The sequence below is a fragment of the Ischnura elegans genome, chromosome 3 (genome assembly GCF_921293095.1).
Source record: "Ischnura elegans chromosome 3, ioIscEleg1.1, whole genome shotgun sequence".
NCBI classification, from domain to species: Eukaryota; Metazoa; Arthropoda; class Insecta; order Odonata; family Coenagrionidae; genus Ischnura; species Ischnura elegans.
Window position 1 is genome coordinate 133,908,202 of NC_060248.1, and position 24,497 is coordinate 133,932,698.

The window sequence follows — 24,497 nt, forward strand, 5'->3', positions numbered from 1 at the left end:
TTATATGTTATGTTGGGAGATGTGTTATTTCATACAGTCATGGAAATACATACCATGAGTATCTAGTGAGGAAGTAGTCATTGTCGACTCATTTTCTTCCCTCTAAGGTATGCCCTTTTCCTCTCTGATGGATGATTTTAATTGTTTATTTAAATCTAGGATTCTCAGCGGCGACTGGAGGAGTACCGTGAGGTAGCAAGTAGCTTACACATTTGGATGCGAGAGAAACTCTCGGTGATGCTTGATCGAACATTCCCCCCGACTTTGATCGAAATGAAGAAGGCAGCGGCCGAGTCGGCTCGCTTCCGCAATGAAGAGGTGCCCCCTCGACTGCACGACCGCAAGCGCCTCACGCAGATGTTCCAGGAACTAGAGGTGAGTGCAACTCTATTCAGACAGATGTGCAACATTCTCCTCTATTCATCTTGTTTATCATCCTAGGGTGGAATTGCTTATTCAGTGGGATCTTTTCCTGCGCACAGATATGAAGTGAACGCTTTGAATCATATTTTAAATGTGAGTGATCATCTTGGTCATAGTTTGTTGGCGTGACGTGCAGCAATGAAAGTTCTCCTCACATTACGACTTCCTTTTTGCTGAAGAGGTGGATAAGACTCAAAGCAATTCCTTGTTTTATATTGTAATGCTTGCAGTGAGTTCTCAATAACTCATATTTCATAAAAACTGTATTTATAAACATAGTGAGGGCTCCAATAAACGCTGTCATGAACAAAAGTGCTTGTTACTTGACTGCTCTATTTTTCTTTCTCATGGAAATGAGCTGTCTGTTTAGCTTGTGGAATGACTTGTTGGCATCATTTTTTTCAGAATTACTTTTCTCAGATTGGAGAGATTGACCTTCCTCCTGAGCTGCATGCCCATGCTATTGATAAGAATTGGACACGACTGATGATGGCGCATCAGGAGAAAGACCAGGCAATCCAAGAGGAGATCAAGAGGTACGTAGCGGTTGACCCAGCCCCACTGTAAACATGACTTAATTCTTCATTTTCCTCTGTCCCAACATGTGTTTTGCTGCTTGAGGATACGGATGAGGTGTTTTTCAATGGAAATTACAATTAATCTAGCACTGCAATGATTTTGGTGTAAAAAAGAAATTAAAAAAATATCAATTGGTAATTGCATGAATTATTTGGTCAGTCAATCGTCAATTTCATTGGCTATCAGAAGAGGAGTTATTCATAAATATCCTTCTTTGAGGTAGTTTTGCTTGCATGTGGTAGGTTTATAATTTTAGCCTTGGATGAGTGTCTTAATCTGCCCGCTCCCTTCGCCCCTCTTGTCAATATTTCTTCATGTCTTGCTATTTCTGCTCAAGTGATTCAATTCATCAATCTTCTCCTCAACCACTCTTCCAAACCCTTAATCCATTGTATATCCTTAACTGCTGTCCATGTCTTGCAGTCATATGAATCATTACTTGATCTAATTGGTTTTTTTTATGTTGTTAAGGAAATGATCATTTAGGTTTTGGTGCTGTGAATGGCAATGTTTGATATGATTTTTGTCTTTGGTTGTGTAGGTTGGAGAGGTTGCAGAGGTTGGCGGAGAAGGTCCACAGGGAAGTGAAACAGTGTGAGAGCCAATTGGAGGACCTGGAGAGGCGTGTTGAGGAGGAGGCGCGGCGATTGGACCGTCTGCACCCTCTGGATGCCAAAGCAAATGTGGATGCACTTGAGCGAGACATACGAGCCGTGGAGGATGCCATTCAGGGCATGTTCAATGACGTGCAGTCTCTGCTGGACGGACGATATCCGCAAGCACCTGAGCTGCACAAGAGGTGAGGTTGCGTGGCTCCATGCCATTGCAGGAGGATCGCTCTTGGTCTAATTGCTTGGGTTTCAATGAAAAAAAAACTTCTTTTTTAAGCTTGTGGCCATAGAATTCAGTCCAATAAGGATTTAATAGTTTGGAAAATCCATTACTCTTAAATCGTTATTCAGTAAGCAGAAATAATTTCCATTTAAGTATTTTACCAGAAGTTCAGTTTTAGACCATTCTAATGGTATATTAATATAAATCATAGCAGCACACTTGCCAGCCTTTCTTCTGTCATACTTATTTAAAGCTTACCAAACAGTTTTTTAGTGGATGGTAACTGGAGCAAAGACTTGAAAACATACTTTCCAGTTTAAATTTTTGATTTTGATGCCTTTTTGCTTCAAGCTGTGGTAATCTTTGTGAGCAAGTTATGTTTTTTTAATTTAAGAAGCCTTGCTCCAGCTCATGCCAATGCCTGTCTTTTCTCTCTCTGTCATTTGTCTTAAAAATGTTGTGGTGGTTTGATTGCAGAGTGACCAAACTCCACCAGCGGTGGGTCAACTTGCGCTCCCTGCTCCACTCGCGGCTCATCTCGGTGCTTGCGTCACTCTCGTTCCCCGTTGAGGAGAGGACTGTCACGAGGCAAACACGAACCGTGCTCGAGACCAGACTGGTGGAGACGAATCGGCATTTCCGGCAACTCCAAGAGTGCACGGAATGGGTCCTGACCAAATTGGTAAGCGTTGTGCCTCAAAGTCATTTGGGCAGTTTGCCATTGTGAATGTGATTTTATGACTGTCATTCTCATGAGTTGCGCTTCATTTTATGTCCGTCATTTTTCTGCAGAAACAACTTCAAGAAGCCGAGTATGGCAGTGATCTTCCAAGTGTTACTGAAGAACTAAAAACCCACCAAAGGGAGCACAGAACGATTGAACAGTACCATTCCCGTGTTCAACAATGTGTGGAGGCAAAGGTTGGTGTAAATTCTTCTTCACTCTCACAAAGTATTTACATATTTCCAATGCTTTCGATGCAGAAGTAAGCACAGACTTGGCTCCATGTTATCCATACATTCTGTTTTTTTTTTAATTTTATTTTATCGTAATTTCCACATTCAGCAATATGGCCAATATATCCAATATGCCTGATAGCAAGACAAAACTATAAATCAAATGTGTAAAACAAATACATATAAAATGTATAGCAAAGGTAATGGAGCAGTTGGTAAGAAAATGTATAAGAAGTGATGCTGTTGGTGATCAGAGAGTTGGGATGGAGCTGAGTTTATGATGAACACGTTAGAGGAGGAAAGGAGTGATTGTATTGTTCAGAGGAGGAGAAGGGAATGATGGAGAGTGAGGGGGGAGAGAGTGAAAAAAGAGTTGAGTTGATAATATGGGGACGTAGGGTATAATGTGGAGTGGAACGCTTATGGCAGGAGGGAAATTCATAAGGAATAGAAGTTCAGGATAGTCTGTGGTAGAGTTGAGATTGTAGTAAATTGAAATGGCATCAACATGACAGGTTAAGCATTTCTAATGTATTTGTTATGGTAACGCATGTTTTATTCAGGAAATTACTACTATATAATGCGTCTGGCCATTTTGATGTTTTAGTTAGCAAATTAATACATTTAACATTCCTTCCAGCATTTTAAATGGAAATAATCAGGCTATGTATCGGCATACCGAATGGCATGTCATTGATAAAGTAAAATGGACAAAGACAGTGGTGCTGTGATAGATAGTAAAAGCTGGAAATCAGAGGGTGAAAATGTAACCTGACTTGGACTCGAACCGACAACCTTTCATTTTCTGGGCAAGTGCTCTACCAGTAGTGCTACCAGGGCGCTTAGATTCACCATAATTGCGGTGGGGGTTAGAAGAATGGAAAAACCCATTACTTGGGTCTGCCAGAGTTTCTAATAGATGGCACTGAAGCAGCTCACCACTCACCAACTGAAGAAGAAACATCAAACTTGTGAATGAAAGTTGCCAACTGAAAAATTGTCACAATAGGCACTAGCCTTACTCTCTTCCTTCACCTGTCATAGTGTACTGACAGTGCCATTACACTTAAAGCCATAGTTTTCTTCCTGAGCTATGGATTTTTTCTGCCTGTGTTGAATATCTTCTTTTTGGTAATTTTTCCTCTTCCCCTAATTTGATGCAATTTATTTTTTGAATTTTGATAATCGCTCTTACGTTTGCTTGGAAAAGTGTTGTGTCAATGCTTATTTGTATTGCAGAGTCACTTCCATGGTGAGGAGCTGCAGCTGTATATGCAACATTTGGGACAACTGCAGAAGCACTATGCTGACCTACTGTCCACCTCAAACAAGAGGCTCGTGGATCTCGAATCATTGCAAGATTTTGTCCAATCTGCCACAAACGAACTGATCTGGCTGAATGAGAGGGAGGAGACAGAGGTGACAAGAGACTGGAGCGATAAGAACCTTGACATTCCATCCATCGAACATTACTATGAGGTGAGTACCCACTTGTTTCACTTGGGTATTCTCATTGATTTGTGCAATCAATAATCACTACATAAATTTTCATTTCATGATTGCATTCATTCAGGGAAATTGGAGGAGTATTCAAAATTCATTCAATTTTTTAATAATCCTTTCTGTTCTCTTAAGTTCTGTTTATTCAATGGGTTTTTATCAAATAACCATTTTAACTTACATTGAAATCAGGTACCTACGTTAACTCAATGGGAAAAATTGTAATGCAAATGCTCTCGGGAGCTGTCTACTCATGTAGGTACTATCTACCCTATTGTGACACCAGCCTGGGAGAAACCTACGTCTTTCAAAGTGTCTCTTTATTTATTTTGACTGAAGTTTAAATGCTTGGTATAAGTTTCATGGGTAGAAACATGGGTTATTTTGCTTGAAATATATCTAGTGTAATTATTAGAGATGGGTTTAATGGCATTTTTCTCGAATTCGAATGTCGAGTACAAATACCTATTTTTATTCCCGAATACCCCACTCGAATATCAAATAAGTACTGCAATACTGAATACTGAATATGCATTCTTCCACCATTTGAAATACAAACGGCAATAAAAAAATTCTGAATACTTTGCCTGTCATTCTACTTCAATATGTCACCTAAATCCTAACGTTACTATCATCCACGATTGGGTACATCAAACTTGCGTGCATGATAAGCACCGCAATTCTTTTGGCTTTTATCACATGCATATTTAAGGTTATTATATTAATAGTGCTTTTTTCGTTTATTGCAAATGTTAAATTAAGTAATGAATTGACAATTACTTTCAAATTAGAATATGTTAAACGAATATTTCGTCATGCAACGGAGTCATAAAAGGAAAAGCCAATATCACGAGCATTTGAAAGTATACATTCATTCTTCTTAATGTTGTTCTCATGGAGTCATCAGCATTATGCATGTTATAATGCTTAATGTTAATGATAAGTTTTCGCAAAGATATTATTAAAGAATTTAACCACCCTAATGTTAAAACCTTCATGTAAGACCCAACCACTGTCAATGGATTTAACTAGAATTATGGACGATCTGTGCTGTGTATTCGAAATTTGAATAATTGATAACTTTGTGTCATCGAATATCGATCAGTGTAAAAAGCTAATTGTTCGAGGTATTCGGTGATTTGACTATTCGAACATCCTATCCGTAGTGTACATGTTTATGAATTCATAGGGTAGGAAAGAAAGTGATAGGAACGCATGATTTTAAGAGGACGTGGACAACGGTGCAGTGGCAGATGGGAAAATCCAGAAATCAGAGGGGAAAAATGCAGTATGACTGAGACTTGAACCCAGAACCTCCCGGTTGCCGGTCGGGCTTGTGCGGAATATCATCTGGTTTAAAAAGCCCTCGTGATGCATTTAGTGCTCTTGTTTACTCATTCATGTGTGATCCAATGAGCTACATAGTAAGGAATCCATTAGATTTTTTATGATAAGAGAATTAATGTCCATACATATAATCTAGTTTTTACATGCCTGAAGTTGCACATGGATTACTTTTGTAATTGGTGACTACATTTATGTTCCCTGAGACCTTTTTCCTGTAATTACCAATTATTCGGTGAAGTTACTGTGAAGGTGTAGTACGTAATTGCATGACCCTGTTACCATTTCATATTGTGTAACTCTTCTTTTTTCCTTCCCTTTCCTCCTCACCCAGTTTACGTATGGTTCTGGATGTAAGGTCAGTCGTGTCTTTATGTGCAACGCTTTGTCTGCTGTGTGAACGAGTCTTTTTTTTCTTTCAGTGGGGAACAAGACTTCCTCATTATTTCAGTACACCTTGATGTCTCTTTTCCTTCTTCTTTGAACTTTCAGCCATTTGCTTTTTACAGCCATAACTCATTGTTGCCATTCTTCCTGTCGCTTTAACTTGATTTTTCCTCTTTGCAAACTCTTACTAAGTGAATGGCAATATATATCTGTGCTTTTCTTTCATGGCTATTTCATTTTATTCAGTGCCTGTCGTGCACCTCAATTAAATTTTATTCCATCTGTTGCCACATTTATGAAGTGGTATTTAAGAAATCAGGTCAATTGGTATAAAAACATATTTTAATAATTGTTGTGATTCATTGATGAATTTAGTTAACCAGATTTTATCTTTCCTTCATTAACGTAATTTTATCCCTCTTGGGTGCCTTAATATTCCATTGATATGGCATTTTTAGAAGCAAAAGTTAATCAGAAAAATATTATCCCATCATATCTCCCTATCTCATATACATATGTTGAAATGCAATTTAAGGCATGATATGCTGTGAATTTTCTGCTTTTTGGTCTTTTTCATTTTATAATATTTACATTTTTTGTCCTGGTTTGTAATAATTAGGTTTAGGAGTACATAATTGGGAATTTTGAGTTGAAAAAGTTACAACTGAGTTGAGAATTAGTTTCCAAATACCCTGATAATTTGTTAATACATGAGGCATTAAGTAAGCCAGGTCTGTAAATCAAAACTTTTATGATACCCATGCCTGAAGCAAATACATATGTAAAATCATGACAATTTAGCAATTTATTCTTGTCTTCATTATGGATGAATACGCAGTTTATTTCTCATCCCCACCAAAGGCAAACATTTACAAATGATAATGTTTTTGAGGAAAGGCTACAATTAGCTCTAATTTTTCATTGGAGGTCAATTTAACCCTTCTCAATCATGAGAAAATATTCATTTGTTGGCATGTGGAGGTTTTGACTGTATTTATTGACTTCAGCTGTGGTAGCTAGATGGCAAGTCTTCCCCCCTGTGCAGTGAATGTTCTGAAGAGCCCTGAAGAGGGCTAGAGCTTGTGGACGAGCCTTGTGATCCCCTCCTGTTCCCACTGGTTGAGGTTTTACGGCCTCTGGTCATTAGGTAAAAGATTAGTGCAACTTCTATTCATGGAAATTTCAAATGTTTTTATGGACATTGATTTATTAAACTGTTATTTTATGGAGTTTTGAAGGTCACTTTCTGGTCGATCCAATGCTAAACACCAAGGAAATCCAGTAAAACTTTTGCACAACAAGTAAGAATAGCAGAATGCATCATGTGTAGGCAGTTGTGAAGAAAGTTTGTAGTTCATTGTGCAGAATGGTGATGGAATGCTAGATGGTGAGGGAGGGAAACATATGTGTTAGAATAGAGTTTTGTCCCCTAAATATGCCTCTCAAGGAATAAGAATATGTGGAGGGGCTGGGGGAACAGGTAAGAACAGACAGTCAAGCCTACAAATTTGTTTTTCCCGCCATTGCCTCTACACACATACAGGTACATTCCACGCAGCTGATGGATTAAACCCTTGTAAAAAAGTTTTTTGGAAGATTGGTGAATTTATTGGTGTTTATTCTACTGGAAGTTCTATGAGTTAGCCTTGTGTGGAGTTTGTGTGTGTGTGACTAAGCAGCTATTTTTCACGTTCCAGTCCCTGATGAGTGAGCTTGAGAAGCGAGAGATTCAATTCAGCGCCGTTCAGGACAGGGGAGAGGCATTGTGTTTGCAGCACCATCCTGCCTTCAAGTGCGTTGAGGCATACATGAATGCGATGCAGTCACAGTGGAACTGGCTGTTGCAGTTGACTCTTTGTCTTGAGACTCACCTGCGCCATGCCAATTTCTACCACCAGTTCTACAATGAGATCAAGGATGCCGAGCAATGGATTTCAAAGTGAGTTATTCCCTTCTGCTCCTTTATTCCTGTTTGTACATACATACGTGTGCCATGATTGTTGTAGATGGGTGGGCTTAGCCATGGGATTCAACCTACCCTCCTCTGGGCTTCCCCATGGTCTGGGGCATCGGAATTAGTACCTATTTTCTAGATTGAAGGGTGTGGAGATTAGAATTTTGATAAAAGAGCCAGTAAATGTGGGACAAAGTGATTCAGGGAAAAAACAGTACATAAACTGAAAACAAATGAAAATTAATGTTATCAATGAAGAAAACGGTTTGTGGGATATAGGGGAGTTGGATGAGTGACTTCATGGCAAAATTAGCAGTGTCGGAACGCACTTTTGTCAACTTTCTTTAAGAGTGAAATATTACTCAGTGTGTGTTTTTTAATTACAAGTCATTATTTACATTTTATAACTAAATGTTTTGTTTTGGTTACGAATGTATATATTAGAAATTTTGAGACAACAAAATGGATAAAAATTGTTAAATGATGATTATGTCTTTTGTAAACCAGTGCTGGAACGGCGTTCCGGCACCATGACAACACTGAGTGGGGTGTGCCCTGTTGGCTTATCCACTTTGAATCCCATTGCCCCTGGATCGTTTTCATACTGCTGCAAATTCTCTTGTCTTTCAAGCCTGTCCTCAAAACTTTCTGCTTTCCTTGCCCCTAGAGAGTTATGGTCTAGCCTCATGAAAATCAGGTATCCATGTCTCATATTGCTCATGCATTTGTGTATTCTGTGATATTTTAATCAACTTTCATCAATATTACTGTGAGAATACTCATCAATGAAATCCTTACGTTTAGACGAGGGAATTGAACGACTTTTTTGAACACAGATGTGGAAATCACTTTAATATGCAAGAAAGATTTTGTTTCTCAAGTATTTGTGTTGGTTAATAAAAAGAAATTGGGCTCAAAACCTGATTTCAAATATTGTTGTAGCTAACTGATGCATGAGAGGAGATCTGCCAGAATATGCATGCCTACAATAATTTATTTTGGTTTTTTCAGGCGAGACGAACAGTTGAATTCGGTGTACAGTCAGTCTGAGTTCTCTCTGGATGAGGGTGAGCGTCTCCTCAAAGGAATGCAGGAGCTCCGAGATGAGCTCAACGAGTGTGGTGACATTGTGCAGGGCCTCGTGGAGAAGAGTGCAGAGGTGATGCCTCTGAAGCAGCGTCGACAGCCCATCACCAGACCCCTCCCCGTCATTGCCATCTGCAACTACAACCAGCTTAAGGTTCGTTCCTAGCAAATGCTTCAGCAAGCATCTCATCTCAACTTCAGAATTAGAGTTGTCCAAGTTTAGCATTAATCTCCTCCAAAAATTGTTGATGTGGTCGAGATTATTTGTTAAATTCATGAAGCAAAATCCTTCGTAGGACATAATTTTACTTACAAAAGTGTATAAGCACTGAATTTGTGAATTCATTGGCTATTCATGTTGAAACATTAACTCTTTTACACTCCATACAAATTACCCAACTAACTGCTAACTGACCATGGCTTTGGCACTTAAGACATCATCAAAGTCGACAATGATATCATAAAGTGAAATCATCTTCCATGGTTGGTCATAGCATAAATGTAAGAACTGTGCCTATCTTCATATTTCAATACGCATTGGTCATTCATGCTGATGACTATTTTGGTTTAAATACTCTCCCCTTTCCTTTGCCACTTTGCCTTTGCCTTTTCCTTTGCCACTGACCGTTTTTTTTAATGGATATTGTTGACTGCAAAAATGCTGATCTCCTCTCTCTCTCTCTCCCTCCAGATGAACATTGAGAAGGGAGACCAGTGCACGCTGCATGACAACTCGCAGAGGGTCAAATGGCGAGTGCGCAACGTGGCAGGAGAGGAGGGAATAGTGCCAGGAGTGTGCTTTGTCATTCCACCTCCGGACAAGGAGGCGTTGGAAGCGGCCGAGCGCCTTCGCAGGATATTTGATCGCTCTGTGGCCCTCTGGCAGAAGAAGCAGCTTCGCCTGAGGCAGAACATGATCTTTGCCACTATCAAGGTCGTGAAGAGCTGGGATCTGGCCCAGGTGAGAACTTCTTTTATTCATCATGCTGAAATGAGTGTAACTTTTTTTTTAAATGGTTATTGCTGTCCTTCATCATGAATTCAATTTGTAAATGATTGAATGATAGGAAATTCTTTAATGCTTCCTGGTTTTCTGTTAGAGGCCTTACAATTTGAAGAGATTTTCATTTACCTCATTAGACTCTTTGCTTATTGAGTTCTTAAAAACTGTATGTTGCTTCTCTCATTCACATTCTCAAATTAAGTATTTTCTATCCGTTTGTTAAATAATCATTGGTATGTTATAATTTATTCCTTGCCTCCCTTAATTGTCAGAATGTTGGTTTTTAAATGTGGAGTGTATGATTTGGACTTGGCATTGAGATTGTCCATTTGATATTGGAGTTGGTCCAGTACAGTTTGTCCAAATTCATCTTCCTTTTGTGGACAGTTCCTTGCCATGGGCCAAGAGCAGAGGAATGCCATTCGCAAAGCATTGAATGAAGACGCAGACAAACTGCTGCAAGAGGGTGATCCCAGCGATCCTCAACTGCGGCGACTTCGAAGAGAAATGGATGAAGTCAACCGTCTTTTTGATGAGTTTGAAAGGAAAGCCAAAGCTGAAGGTAACACACTCAATTTTCATTGCTAGGAAAAGTCATTGCTTATTGTGAGGAGGGAATTTTTTAAATCATTTTTGTTTATGCTGTATCTTGTTGATTTATTTTGTCAAAATATTTGTAGTTTTTGTTCGTGGCCATAATTCACCATCTTCAGTATGCAATTGGAAGCAACATGTTCTAAATACTGAATTACTTAATGATGGACTTCATGATGCCGTAGTTACCTTGTGTTCTAAATGTTTGTGGTCTAAATGTAAATTTAGATCTAGTCTCCCATCTGAATTTTAAACAAGAAGCAGATATTTTGAAAATCCTTTTGGCTTTTGGGAATACAGACTTAGTGAAATCAGAGGTTCACAATTTCTTCTGAATGTGTCTTGTGTAAGGAAAATTCTCAGCAGCGCACAAGCAGTTTTACTTTCTCTTCCACGAATTTCCAAATTCCATAAAGTAAAATCAATTGCGCTTCTTGGCCTTAAAGTTTCTCTTGAAATATAGGCATGCTACTTAACGGTTTCTATCGTTGTGAATTTATCTATTCTTCAAGTTCAGTGGCATGACTTCCTGTTCAATTGAAATGCAACTGCTGGTCTTGGTGGATGGTGAAGTGAATGTCTTGCCTGTGAACCATAAGATTGCAGACTCTTAACTCACCCTGATAGTTTTTAGTACTCTATGGGCATTTTATTAATGAATAATCAGAAAGACATACAATTATGCCATGTATTCATGTGTAGGCAACATGTAATTTACCTAATGTTGTATGCTCTCACTCTTTGTTTTCTCTGTGCAGCCCTTCCTTTGGAGGTGAATGCAAATACTTTTGTGGAGAGTGGACTGAGCGCCACGTCATTTTTTGTGTTGGTCATTTCAGAGGAGAACAAGAATGCGAGTCGTACGTTTGGGGAGCAGGTGCGCTCCCTGCAGGAGGACTTGGATGAGGCAGAGAGGGAGCTGAACACGAGGGCAGCTGCCCCGTTGCCACGGGACCTCGACTCACTCGAGCACCTTGTCGTGGAGCACAAGGACTTTGAGATGAGGCTGAGTGCACTGCGACCCAAGGTGGAGGCTACACAGGCGACCTCTCGCACGCTCACTACGCGCAGGTCATCGCAAACGACCATAGTCACGCTGCAGGCCCAAATGGAGCGGTGCACCATCAAGTGGGAACAGATCTGGAGCCTCTCACACATCTACGTGGAAAGGTATGCACACAATACTTAATGTTTTCTGCAGTTTTTGTATCAATGGCCATTTTGTCTTGTTTCTTTGCCGTGAGTGGAAGAACATCATTTCACATTTTGCTCTCTGAAACATTTACCTGGAGTAGATTTATTTTATTTCTGTGAATTTCTCTGTCTTTCTCTTTATGGATTTCAAATCAGTCCCATCACCATCTTTTATCTTTGGGGATTGGCTGTATTATCTATTTCAAAGTTTCATATGCTGTTTAAATGATTTATGCTGTATCAAGACCAGGAAGTAGGAATTTGAAAAAACCATAAAAGTTTTTTGTAGGGCATATATTTGAGACCTTATTTTTATAGTTAATTTTATTTTTTCTTCATGCCTCTTGAAGATAATTCTTTGTTGCCTATTCTGCTGTTGCTTTCTTTGCCAGACACTGCAGAAACTCCAGGAGACAGACTGATTTACCAATTAATCCTAGGTCATTGAATAGGTTAATCACTAATGCATCTCTTTATCTTTTTAGGCTCAAGGCTGTGGAAATTGTCATAACAGGACTGGAAGAGTCATTCGCCCTTGTGTCAGAGTATGAGACAAAGCTTGCTACTTATGATCAAATGCCATCGGAAATTGATGCCCTTCAAGCTGTAAGTGTTGTCTTATCAAGTGCTTCCTTTTTAAATTTATTTGGAGTCTTTTATCACTTAACTTGTTTGAGTTGAATAAATATTTAATATTTCAAGTGGCAAATATTTCAGACCATCTTTCATGTTGGACATGTTATGCTAAAAGGCTTATGTTCTCTCCCAAAATTATTTCAGGTGCATGAGGACCTTCTCAGGTTGCAGAATTCAATGCAGACTCAACAGACTGTCATTGATACTCTTAATGACGATGCCAATAATGCACGGCGCATTGTGGAGAAGACTCGTCCCTTGCAGCGAGGTCCACACCCAGACGTGGAGCGCATGGAGTCGGAAGTGCATCGCGTCACGTCTCGATGGAGTTCTGTCTCCAGCCAAGTGGTCGACAGGTAACAATGCCTTCTAGTGCTTCAATTTATTTTTATTTTGTCGCGGTGAAGGTTCGAGGCTGCTTTTTTCATGCATCTTGTGTAAATTCTGGATCGCAAGTAAAATTAGGTTGAAAGATATGATCTTGTGTAAATTACAAGGCCAGAATAGAGATATGAGGCAATTTTTTTGGTGACAGAATGTGTAAATTTTCCTGTGGTGAGGTTAAAATGAATGTAAGAATTTGTTAAGGTACAATAATTTCTATTTGCTAACGAACTTCAATGACAGACTGGCAAGAGTAGTAGTGAGGTCTCTCTTAACGTTCCTCCCAAAAACAATAGGAAAATCATGCATAGAATTTTGATCACTTGGGGAAGGGCAGGCTAAGCTCTGACCATGATCAAAAAATCTAAGCCGATAAATTTTTTGAAATATATGCACATGAGAGTGATTGGTAAATTTTATTTGTGAATTATCTATATTTCTTCTGAGAAAATTTTTTCCACATTGTTTCCCCCAACTTATATACTTGAGATCAGTAATTTCATTTATCTAGGTAATTGAATTATGGTGACTTCTATTTCATTTCAGGCTACGTAGCTGTGAAGCAGCGTATCAACTGCTTCAGAAGTATGCGACATCATACCAGACGGAAAGCAGCTGGGTGGATGAGTCATACACGAAGTTGAAAACAATAACTGTGACGGAGGAAGCAAAAGAAGTGGTTGAACCCGTGAAGGTGAGCAATGTGCTATTATTACGCTGAGAAAGAAAAAACTGATGGACTGAAGAAAGTTGCGATCACTTTGGTTTCATTGCCATGGTCATCATTTTTCTTGATGAAATGCATTTGCATTTGAATGCTTGCTAACTTTGTAACGTGCAATCTTTGCAGGCTCTATTCAATAATGTTGTGGAGAAGACACCAGCCATAGAACAGGTGAACATGGTAGGAGGACGATTCATTCGGGAAGCCAAGGTAATTATGTGTTGTTGTCGTTGCGTTGTGACGTCTCACTTCCAGGACGGCATGGGCGCAAGAGAGTGAGCGTGGATGCAGCTCCTTGTTTGCCTCATGTTTCATGCACACACAATTATGAACAGAATGGATGTATTTTGCCATTCTTTGTATATACTCCCAAATGACCCACCAACAAATTTAAACCATGCACCTCATGCACACATAACCATGTGAATCAAAATATAAAGCTATCTGTACATATTTAATTATTAATTGGCTAATACATCAATAATATATGTATTTTGTAATGAGGTAGTTGGGGATTGTAATGACTGTAATAATATTTGTGTCTGCATGACTTTGAATAGGGCATATTAAATTTCATAGTTTGCCTTAATAATCAAATATCCTCTTCCTAAGTAAATTATATGAAAGTGTAGGAAAAATCATGGTATAATTTTGGTGTATTGCTGCATAACTACCCATATCCAAGCCAGAGATATTAAATGTATCATATTCATAATAATTATATATTTATGCATAAGATGCCAGTCAAGCTTTGTTCCAAATGTTTTAACCTTTCACGTAACGAACCTCAAGGAACCTTAATGGTATATCCATTGCTGTTCATTCACAAAACTGCCATGTAAATTTCCCCATTCAGTTCACCACCTGCCCCAATGAAATGCCTCTCCTCCTCACCCGTCCTTTGCTAGACCGCTAGTTAATCGACCCTCTGGATTGGTCCCTCCAAATCCACAAAGCCATGGTCCCAGCCCAGCGCAGCCCCAAAACGACTTGACACACACTAATATGACTAACCAGGGGCATAACCATTAACTTGTCGCCCCCTTGTCACCCCCGCCCACCAATCAACGCGCAGATCTACGACCTGAGGCTGCAGAGCTATCGGGATGCCCTGGAGGACATCCACCCAAGCCTTGATGGGGAGGTCTTACTCGGCGCAAAGAGAGCCAGGCGCCAGCCGGGTGCTGAAGTGATCAGTGCTGAGCTGGACCTTCTCAACCGAAAATTCCAGAGCCTCTTGGACATCTTGTTGGATATCCTGCGGAAGAGAGATCCAAGCACGCAGGTCAGCAAGCCCTTTGTTTTCTCTTCACATGACCTCATTCCTTCATGATTATACAGGATTATAGAGAGATTTCATCGTTAGTCTCTTGAAAATATTTGGTCCATAAAATAGAATGAGTTTTTTATATGAAATAATTTTGGAAAATACTTGCCAAAAACTAGCTGTCATTCAATTGCTGAAAACATCACACTGAAAGAACATTGGAAATTGTAATTCGTTGTTTTTATGATTCAAAACATTTAGTATTGTTGTCTGTTTATTATTATGTATTGTATAATGTACATGCACTTGAATCCCATAAAATATTCTGATATGACCACATAAAATATTACCTCTCATTTCAGCCTATGAATAATTCTCAATTTCAGTTTTATTCACCATTAGTTATTCTCATGAGTTCTCAAAAATTCTATGCTTTCATTTCTTTCATTTAATAATAATAATAAATTTTACTGTCATTAGGTCAAATTAGATAGAGACAAAGTCAATGATGAAATTAATTCAAAGTTAGATAAATATATCAACTGAAATCATACAGAAAAAAATTCAAGCACTATTCATACAATAACATAGTTACATCGATGCAACACCTTTGCATTCCAGAAATTCAGCAAGATTATAGGAGGGATGTGCGACCAACCGGTTATAAATTTTATTATTATATACACCCATGTCTCGTATAGCGCAAGGGATGCGTTCCTTGGGGTCTTTGCGCTATACGAATTTGCGTTGTACGAGATCGTTTTAACATTGGGAAGATAGGGATGCGTTCCTGGTAGCATAGGTCTTGGGCATTGAATTTCCTCTAAAACATATATATTCCCATAAATAGCCTTAGAAAACATTATTTATATAAATTATTATAGTTTAAAACATCTTTATAGATAGTATGCACGCATTTGAAGACTTTTATTCACGTTAAAAAAAATTCTTACTCTTACTAAAAAAATCTCAGGGGTTCGTAATGCATTGCCGGCAGTTGACGATTTTTCAAACCAGTCTAAAAACAACTATTGTGTCACCCAGGCCCTTTTGTCGCTCATCGAAATGACAGGCAAATGCTACTTTGAATGCCATTTTATAGCTAGCGGAGTTTATGAATGATAAATCATTTTAATTTGAAGTCCTCCGAGTCTTTAGCAGCTACGTGAAACAGTCTTTAAATGCCTTGAAACCTGACCCAGGTTTTCCTTCCCTGAAAATGAATGAACGAGAATGCATTCTTTTCTAAAAGAATGTCGTCTCGTCAACACTAAAAACTAGTTGAGGGGAAAAGGAGCCACTTTCAATCATAGCTTGGAGTTCATCAGAAAATGTTGTGGTGACTGCGCTATCAACACTTGCAGATTCACCTGATATCGCCGCACTGAAAATGCCTGCTTGCCGTTTAAATTCTGGAACCAACCGGAGCTTTCACTAAATTTCTCGGAGCGTTACCACTCTCGTCTTTTTGTACTGATTCACTATGAACTTTCCGTATGTGTAGACCGCTTGGTTGAAGTTGGTGCGGCTGAGGTCACTGATGTTTTAACTTCGTCTTTATTCAGAATAAGGCATCGTGCGTTTAAACTTCCGCGCAATATCGCTTTGACGTTCTCCATTTTCAAAGCAATTGACCTATATCAATTTCTCTTCAAGGTTTATGGTTTTTCTTGATAAATTCTTGATTTTTCTACCCGCATTCCTATTTTTTGTCATTTTCTCTTGGTTTTTACTCTGCATGGCTCTATGGAAATCACCTTCTACTGCTGAACTGTATTCTTGAGACGCAGAGGGCCTACGACTGCGGGGAGGGAACGAAGCTATTGTGTTTGAGACTCTATAGCGGACCCTCTTACATGTTGATGCTATTCATGCGCAACTCGGCCACCACTCCATTTCTCCCCCGTGAATACCGATGACCTTGAAGGCTTTAGCATAGACCCTCTACCTTGAAGTCAATCGCCCGATAACCTATGGCGGCAAAAATTACGTCTCAACCAGTATTGCTTAAAAAAAACTCATTTCCACTAGCCCCACGCTTAATTAATGATCTAAATTAACTCATTCTGTTAAGGAGACGAGATAAATCACTTCGGTAGGCCGGCTATCTGGACCCAATGACGAGTAATACATTTGGCCATTGCACAGCAATGGATTTCGATTAATATATAAACAAAAAAGAAAATTTGAGGCAAGCAATAATATTAATATGCGTAAAATGATAGAAATTTCGTGTGTACTTAGCGCAAGTTCACGTTTTATCGCGAGAGCGTTTGATTAGGCTACACTGCGTTGCAATGTTTCCCCGAGGAACGTATTTGCGCTATATCGAAATTGCGCTAATCGAAATTGCGCTATACGAGACATGGGTGTACATTGAATGACATGCACTCCTTTGCATGTGAAGCAAGTCTGTTAAACAACTTGATATCCACGGTCTCATGGATATTTCTTTGTCCATTACTGTCATGTAGTTTTTTTATTGCAGAAGTTGGTGTCTAATGAAATTAACAAAAGTCTGTTATTTTGATTGAATGGGATTATTCATTATGTCCACTTTGTCTGCCTTTCTTGTTAATTGTATGTCATGGTATTTTGATTTGATTGGAAGGTAGTTGTTCTTCTTTACTAAAATTTGATCTTTTTTGCAGTATTCAAGAGAATCAAAGACTCTTCGTACATTCCGAACAGAATTCAACATCACGGAGACTACTGATAGTGAATCAGTAACCTATACCTCAACAAGTCACTTCAAATCACATCAGTAAGTATTTTTAATTTCAGTTCTTTTGTTGCGTTGAGTTAATGCCTTTTCTAAATCCTATTTATAAATGGATAAATAGGTGTTGGATGCCATTTACATATTACACACTCATAGTTTATTGTTGTGCACCATTTAGATTGTGCTCGTTCGTATTGGATTTGGTGATGCTACGTATTCTTATTTTGTTTAATGTAGGTACTTGGGAGGAATTTATTTTTCTCATAGAAAACGTAATTGCTGAAGTGGGAGCAACCTATTGAAGGACGCATTTGGGTACCAAAGGACGTAGCTCCTTAATTTCCTTGTCCTCTAAAACTTCAACAGATTTTGCTACCAGTATATACCAGAATACCAATTACAGTTTTGGCACTTTGATGATACTTAGGTATAATTTTATAATTTAATTTTCTTTGCTTAGCAGTGGTAAAGTCTCATTTTTTATTCCTCCTGTTTTTGATGACACATTATATTTTATGCATTTTTCAATTGAAGTATTCTATAATAATTCTGTTATTTACTTTGACTGATGCAATGTCTTGTGATTGCAATCATTATTAATTCTTGTCTTAAGATTGTAGATTGACTGTTAGTTAGAGAGAATATTAGCAATGTAGAATCCCTGAGCAACTCACAGATAATGTAATATTTTCACAATGCATCCTTAATTAAATGTTGACTTTTCCATTAAAATTATGCTCCATTCTAAGACAGATAAAGCTTATTTTAGTGAGCATGGTAAAGAGCGAGAATCTTTTCATAGCAAGTGATCAGCTGTGTACCTTCAAAAGGCCTATGATTTTCATGTAAAGAAATACAGTTGGATCCAGATCCAAGGGGTTGAGGTCCCGAATGCCAAACTATGCTAAATCCCCCCCAAACTATGAAAACACAATTACAAAATGTTGAAAAATCATGTACTTACTAAAGATTTCTATGAAAAATGCAGTTTTTTCCATTATGAACAGTGTTAAAATAAGTTTAAAACCCTCTATTTTCTGCTCTATTTTTAAAAAATTATCCCCCAGACCCCTCTGGTTTTGGAGCCCCCCAAACGAAATTAATGGCTACACCACTTTGTGTCATCTTTTAGTGGTTTATAACTAGTTGCCGTGAAAGGAAATGGGGGTGTGGATCATACTAGCGATGGCAAAACTAATAAAATTGAAAACAAGCAGACAATATAAAATAGACTGTGGCATGATTTTGTGAGAGATTGATATACAGGCATCCCCTGAGTTACGTAAGAGATGCGTTCCGGCGTAAGTCGAAATTTACATAAGTCGAACCTTTGCATTAGTGCTTCAGAGATTTCAATCGGCACGGTGAAATTCTCAGCGGAGAAATGCGCTGTAAATTCTCAGTGAAGTTTCATTCAATTCACTGCGATATTCATGAACTCTACCGCGTATTCTTGCATTATTAGATACAAAATCGATAAACATTAATATAGTCTGAGAGTTGCATCTCGAGCAATGCCAATCAAAATGCGTAATATTATTCTCAGAGTTGACCGATCGCGTGGATTCGGGAAAGTATGGTATCTCAACGCTACATTACTAAACTGAATACAGTGGAACCTCGTTAAAGCGAGTGTGGGCTATAGCGACACCCCCGATATTACGAGAGATAGCCTATGCACCGTCAATTGACCCTATAATAAGCGTGTTAAAAAATTCGTTTTTACGAGACCCTTTCGGCGTTGGCTCTCGCCATAGCGAGGGATTCACCGCCGGAAGACTTTCATCAAGACTCCTTAACCTCTGTAATTGCTAGCGATCTGTTAGAAATGAAGTTAATGGAGTGCTCAGTCTCAAATTTATGTGGTTAACTGTCGTTCGATAAATATAATGATTGACAAAACAATGCTTTCCATAATTTTCATTCAGTGCGGCGCTTATAAATTGTTTGAATAGTTAGTCGTTATTTGAGTAAGGAAATTTAGTGATGCAAAAAAACATCGCCTTTCGTCTGGATTTATGCTTACGTTTATCGGATAGATGTTTATCTGTCGCCGCACATTTCCTGTTCCTGTATATCTGTTCGCAACAGCTATATTGGCTATTATTTGCTCCACCTCCGGTAAAGCGACAATTCGCTATAGCGAGTGTTTATTAGTGCACCGTGGGGTGTCGTTATATCGAGGTTGCACTGTACTTAAATTGATTCACTATGTTATACTGCGATCTAAGGGCCCAAAGAATGCATTCTCTACCTACCTATAATCATTATATCTTCTGCCTTTTATATATTACGTTGATCAATGAATCTGGTGGTTTCACTGTCACAGTTAATATACGTAGGAGGAGTGTCAAGGATTACGAGCAAATGACACCCAAAAAAATACCCGTAAATTACTATATTCTTAGATACATTCACACACACATACACTCAATCTTTCACGCATGGAAACATAGTTTCATTCTCTCATATCTCAATAAAATAACATGAAAATATCATCATTTGAATATTTACTTTGCTGGAAACATTGAAGAGTATTTCCAAAGCACGAAGCTAATTAAAAGTGAGCTTTTATTCGGCCAACTCCGTCATTAACGTGCTACAAAGTTAGTGGGGAAAAGCTTTCAATGACGCAATATTCATTTACAGTTGCACACAATATGAGAGAACGAGAAAATTCAGCTATAAAATCTTCCGCCAGAAACATGTAAACAACTATGCAATTAATATTGTGTGTCAACTTTTTTGCGGTGTTCATTGCTAACACTCAAAATTTCAATGCCGTTACGTGGGTACTAAACAATTCTTTTCCGCAATAAAGATTTCTGCTTGAACTTCATTTTCTTATAATTCCACAGATGGATATGTCCAAACTTAAGGATACAATTTTTAAATAGTTGAAAGCCTGTGTTCGGGTGTGCATGCTGTTTAACATGTTGTATCGTACAGGAATGAGCACAACCACATCCATCGCTAGAACTGCAAATTTTCATGTTGATTGCTGACTTGGGATTAATAAGCGATTTTTCTACAGAAATTAATGAAAATTCCTTCGAGGAATGACAAATATGGGTCACTTTGTTATTTTTAGCGCGTAAAAAACTCGATAACCTTTCGATATTTTTTCTACCATAGGTTGTACGAGCGAATATCTACGTCTTCGCACTCGCATTCGAAAATTAACGTAATCATTTGAAATACGGTTATCACTTACGTAAGTACGGATTTACGTAAGTCGAGACATACGTAACTCAGGGGATGCCTGTATCCATGTTAGAAGAACACAAATGGTAATTTCCACACTTTCAATTCAAAACTCAACAACCGATTATGGTTTCAACACATTGTGTCAATTACGTGGTGATCCAACCAGCTCTCTCTCGATATATTTACCCAGGCCGAGGTAGGAGGGAGGTGGGGGCATGTGGAATTGGAGTGGTGGGAGTGGGAGGGGGAAGAGTTTGGGTGAACAAATGAATGAAGGCCGACAGCAGAATAAATTATGTCATCACTTGGTCATGAATTTTGTTTTTCACTTCTTATTTCCTGAAGCGAAACTCTTGGTCGTTAATCAATAATTGATGCTGAACTAATTCCCGGTGTTACCAGAGTGCTCGCTAAGGTGCAAAAAATAGATACACAGGTGATTCACTCATTTAATATTTATAGTCTTCCTTGACAAATGTTTTTGTGAGATTGCAATGTTTTTTAGTCGTTTTTCATCAATCAAAATGCTCAAAGTGGAAGTCAGGGAAGCATGTAGCCAATCAGACAACAGTGGAGAGTGACGTTGTGGGTAAAGGGCCGAGTTGTTGGAGTTGTGCCAGGTTTGCATGGGTTACATTGTTTGGAAAACAGGCAATCGGAAAAGAATCTAGTTGACATCAGTCTTTATGTGAGTTACGTCTTCATGTATTAAATCAGAAGATGTTTCCATGCCGTATAGTGTTGGTCATTCCCATTCTTGAAGAGCGAAATGGTAAGCATCACTGACTGATAGCAATTACAAAGGGAAACTTAACGTACAAAAGTACCTGTGACTTCAAGTGCTTGTATCCAAGCAATTGAAGTCACAGGTATTTTTGTAGGTCACAGGTATATCTGTGGCTGCATGATCAGCACATGCTCAGGCGCACGATAATTGCCTTCATGAGAGGTATAAGTTTATTGTTTCCAAGTGATGTTGTTGGTCATGTTGTGGATGATATAATAGTGCCACATTCTCATGGAAATGCTTCCCACTATGGCTTTCTGAAGCATTTTTAGATCAAGTTAAGGAAAATGTAGGTTATATGAAAATTGGGTTATTTATGCTTCAATGCTGCAATTGATTGTTGGATTTTACCATTAAAATATAATTGTGAATATATGGAATTAAAATAAGTTCTTCTGGAATGGCCATCCATTTTTTTAATAATCTGTGCACCATTGCTATCCTTTCCAAATACCTTTGCAATTGAAATGAGAGCGTGCGGGGGTGAAAGAAAGTTTTCTATCTCGTGACTTCATGTTGGCCAAGAGCAATGCAGTATGCAGAATCTACACTGTATTTCAGTGGGTTTATGGGCAGGGATTATTTTCCTCCTTTTTATTTTTCCCATCTCAGTTACAAAGATATTTGAATGGGATGGTGGTGCATATGATCAAGAGTTGCATATCTATGTAAATTCTCTGTGAGACTTTATAATTGTAGTAAATGAACTTGCATCCATTCAACTGCCTATGTTCACTCAGGGATTCAACCTGAAGGTCATTTTTGGTAGGTGAATGTGGAGCTCCACCTGAAACTAAGCCAATCCCATGTGATATCAATCTGAGGTTACCTTTGGCCACCTCAGACTTTATGAGAATTTTTATTGAGGAATGTTGAAGGCCTCACCTGAGAGTTAAACCCAGGAGCTTACAATGAATTGCTCAGTTGTGTAGCCCAATGGGTTGTGGCCCTTGCTCTACCCTCAAATATGCTATCATTTCACAATGTTTTATTCTCTTGCAGGGTTACCACTCGTACGGTAGAAGGCTTTGATAGTGGTGATGGGCCACAGCAACACGTTGGCGCTGTTACCAAGGTAATGGTTGGCAGTTCTCCAGAAGACCCTCATAATGAAAGGTTTTCAAGCAATCTGTCAGGGAATGGGATCACAGTGGAAGTTGGGGATAGGTCAAATGCCAGTCCAGTTGCGAAAGGTGGCACAAGCATGCAGTTTTCCAAGTACCAGTCGATCAGTCGGGTTGAGCACGCTGACGAGAGCGTGCTGGGAGGGTTGTGTTCCGTGCGGGGAGTCAGAGACCCTGTGACAGGGTTGGTGCTCACGTTGGGCGAAGCGATCTCGAGGCGCATATTGGACGTGAGGACGGGACAAATCCTGTCCCCAGGCACCACCAAGAGCTCGGAACCACGCAGACTGAGTATCTCAGAGGCAGCGAGGGCTGGGCTCATAGAGCAGGGGCTTGCTGATGCTCTGCTGTCTCCATCGGGCGTCGTCGTGGACCCTGTCTCAGGGAGAAGGATCTCCATGCTTGAGGCTATCCAGAGGGAGCTGTCGGAGGTGGAGGGTCATGGGGAGAAGGTAAGGCAGGGCCCTTTGACACTGGCCGAAGCGCTCTCCAAGGGACTGGTTGATCCCGAGAAGGGCCAGTTTGTAGGCGAGGACGGTTGCCCTATGGCATTGGGAGATGCTTTCTCCAAGGGTTATCTGAGCAGGAAGGGCATGGGATCTGATCAGAGTGAGCAGTGGGGTGGCATTGCTCTCTCTGATGCTCTTGAGCGTGGTTTGGTCAATGAGGATACTGGAAAACTCGAGGATCTAGATACAGGGGAAATGTTGCCGATAGACGAAGCCATTTCCAGGCCTTCCGTTCTAATATCAGGAATAGCTGAGGTGGTAGACCTTGTCAATGATAAGCAAGTGACTGTTCCAGAAGCATTAGAGGCTGGTTTGCTTGATCCGCAGGGTGGTCATTACAAACTCGTGTTGCCTGGAAAGTCAGGCGTTGAAATTTTAAGCCTTTGCGATGCGCATCAACGGCAGTTCATCTCCCGACCGTTGACTCTTCGTGATGCTGTGGATCATGGACTTGTTAATACAAGTGGTCAGGTGCTCGGACCATCACGCAAACGAGCAATGCCCCTTCTGAAGGCCATTGCGTCAGGTGTTCTGGATGCAGACTCATCTTGTATTTCAAATGGTGCGGGAAAGATGTTGTCGCTTACTGAAGCTCTTGCGGAAGGAGTTATTTTACCAGATGGAAGATATAAAAATGCATCAACACAGGAGGTCCTTTCTTTGTCTGAAGCCGCAGAACAAGGCTTGCTAACATCAGTTGCCCGTCGAAGAATATTTGAAATAGGTGCATTTAGGGATCCCAGCACTGGAGACTTTGTTGGATTGGAGCAGGCTCTAAGCCGAGAAATTGTGGATCCAAGAACTGGAAGTTATATTACTGAAACTGGTGCAGTAGTTCCCATGGGTGAAGCGGTAAAGAATGGATGGGTTCGACAGGAAGTCTTAGACATGTTATGCCGCCCAGTTGGAGTTATGGAAGATGATGGCAGGGAGATGACTGCAATGGAAGTTGTCATGAAAGGGCGCGTGGACCCATGGACGGGCCAAGTGTTGGATAATTCTTCTCTGGATGCCAATGGACTTCCAACTAGAATCCCCAACAATGAGGCCATCCAGAAGAGACTGATTACACCAGAGGGGGCTGCTCGATTGCGCTCGCTGCTGAATGTCACGGTAACAACTTCAACAGTTACTCGCACAATCAAACGATTTGTTACAGTAACGTCAAAGGGTGGTGGAGCTTCTGTGACATCAGCTACAAAGGAACTTCACATGTCTTTTGGTGAGGAAGATGAAGGGAGTCCGATGGAGGTTAGCCAACCATCTAGAGTAAACGCTGAGG

General features: G+C 39.6%; 1 protein-coding gene across 7 annotated transcripts in view; it reads left to right on the top strand.

The window, feature by feature from the left end:
- Positions 1-24,497, top strand: part of LOC124156605 (dystonin) — a 614,708-nt gene that overhangs the window by 484,760 nt on the left and 105,451 nt on the right. For 4 of the 7 annotated variants that reach the window (XM_046531247.1, XM_046531246.1, XM_046531244.1 and 1 more), the window contains 18 exons: positions 160-375; positions 829-959; positions 1,544-1,801; positions 2,314-2,518; positions 2,629-2,757; positions 4,033-4,272; positions 7,722-7,963; positions 8,990-9,218; positions 9,756-10,025; positions 10,455-10,629; positions 11,501-11,831; positions 12,341-12,461; positions 12,636-12,847; positions 13,422-13,569; positions 13,726-13,809; positions 14,675-14,884; positions 17,518-17,630; positions 22,585-23,158. In XM_046531247.1, coding sequence (XP_046387203.1) covers positions 160-375; positions 829-959; positions 1,544-1,801; positions 2,314-2,518; positions 2,629-2,757; positions 4,033-4,272; positions 7,722-7,963; positions 8,990-9,218; positions 9,756-10,025; positions 10,455-10,629; positions 11,501-11,831; positions 12,341-12,461; positions 12,636-12,847; positions 13,422-13,569; positions 13,726-13,809; positions 14,675-14,884; positions 17,518-17,630; positions 22,585-23,158 — 3,888 coding nt within the window. The remainder of the gene's footprint in view (positions 1-159; positions 376-828; positions 960-1,543; positions 1,802-2,313; positions 2,519-2,628; positions 2,758-4,032; positions 4,273-7,721; positions 7,964-8,989; positions 9,219-9,755; positions 10,026-10,454; positions 10,630-11,500; positions 11,832-12,340; positions 12,462-12,635; positions 12,848-13,421; positions 13,570-13,725; positions 13,810-14,674; positions 14,885-17,517; positions 17,631-22,584; positions 23,159-24,497) is intronic. The other 3 variants (XM_046531249.1, XM_046531245.1, XM_046531250.1) reach the window with 3 other exon arrangements.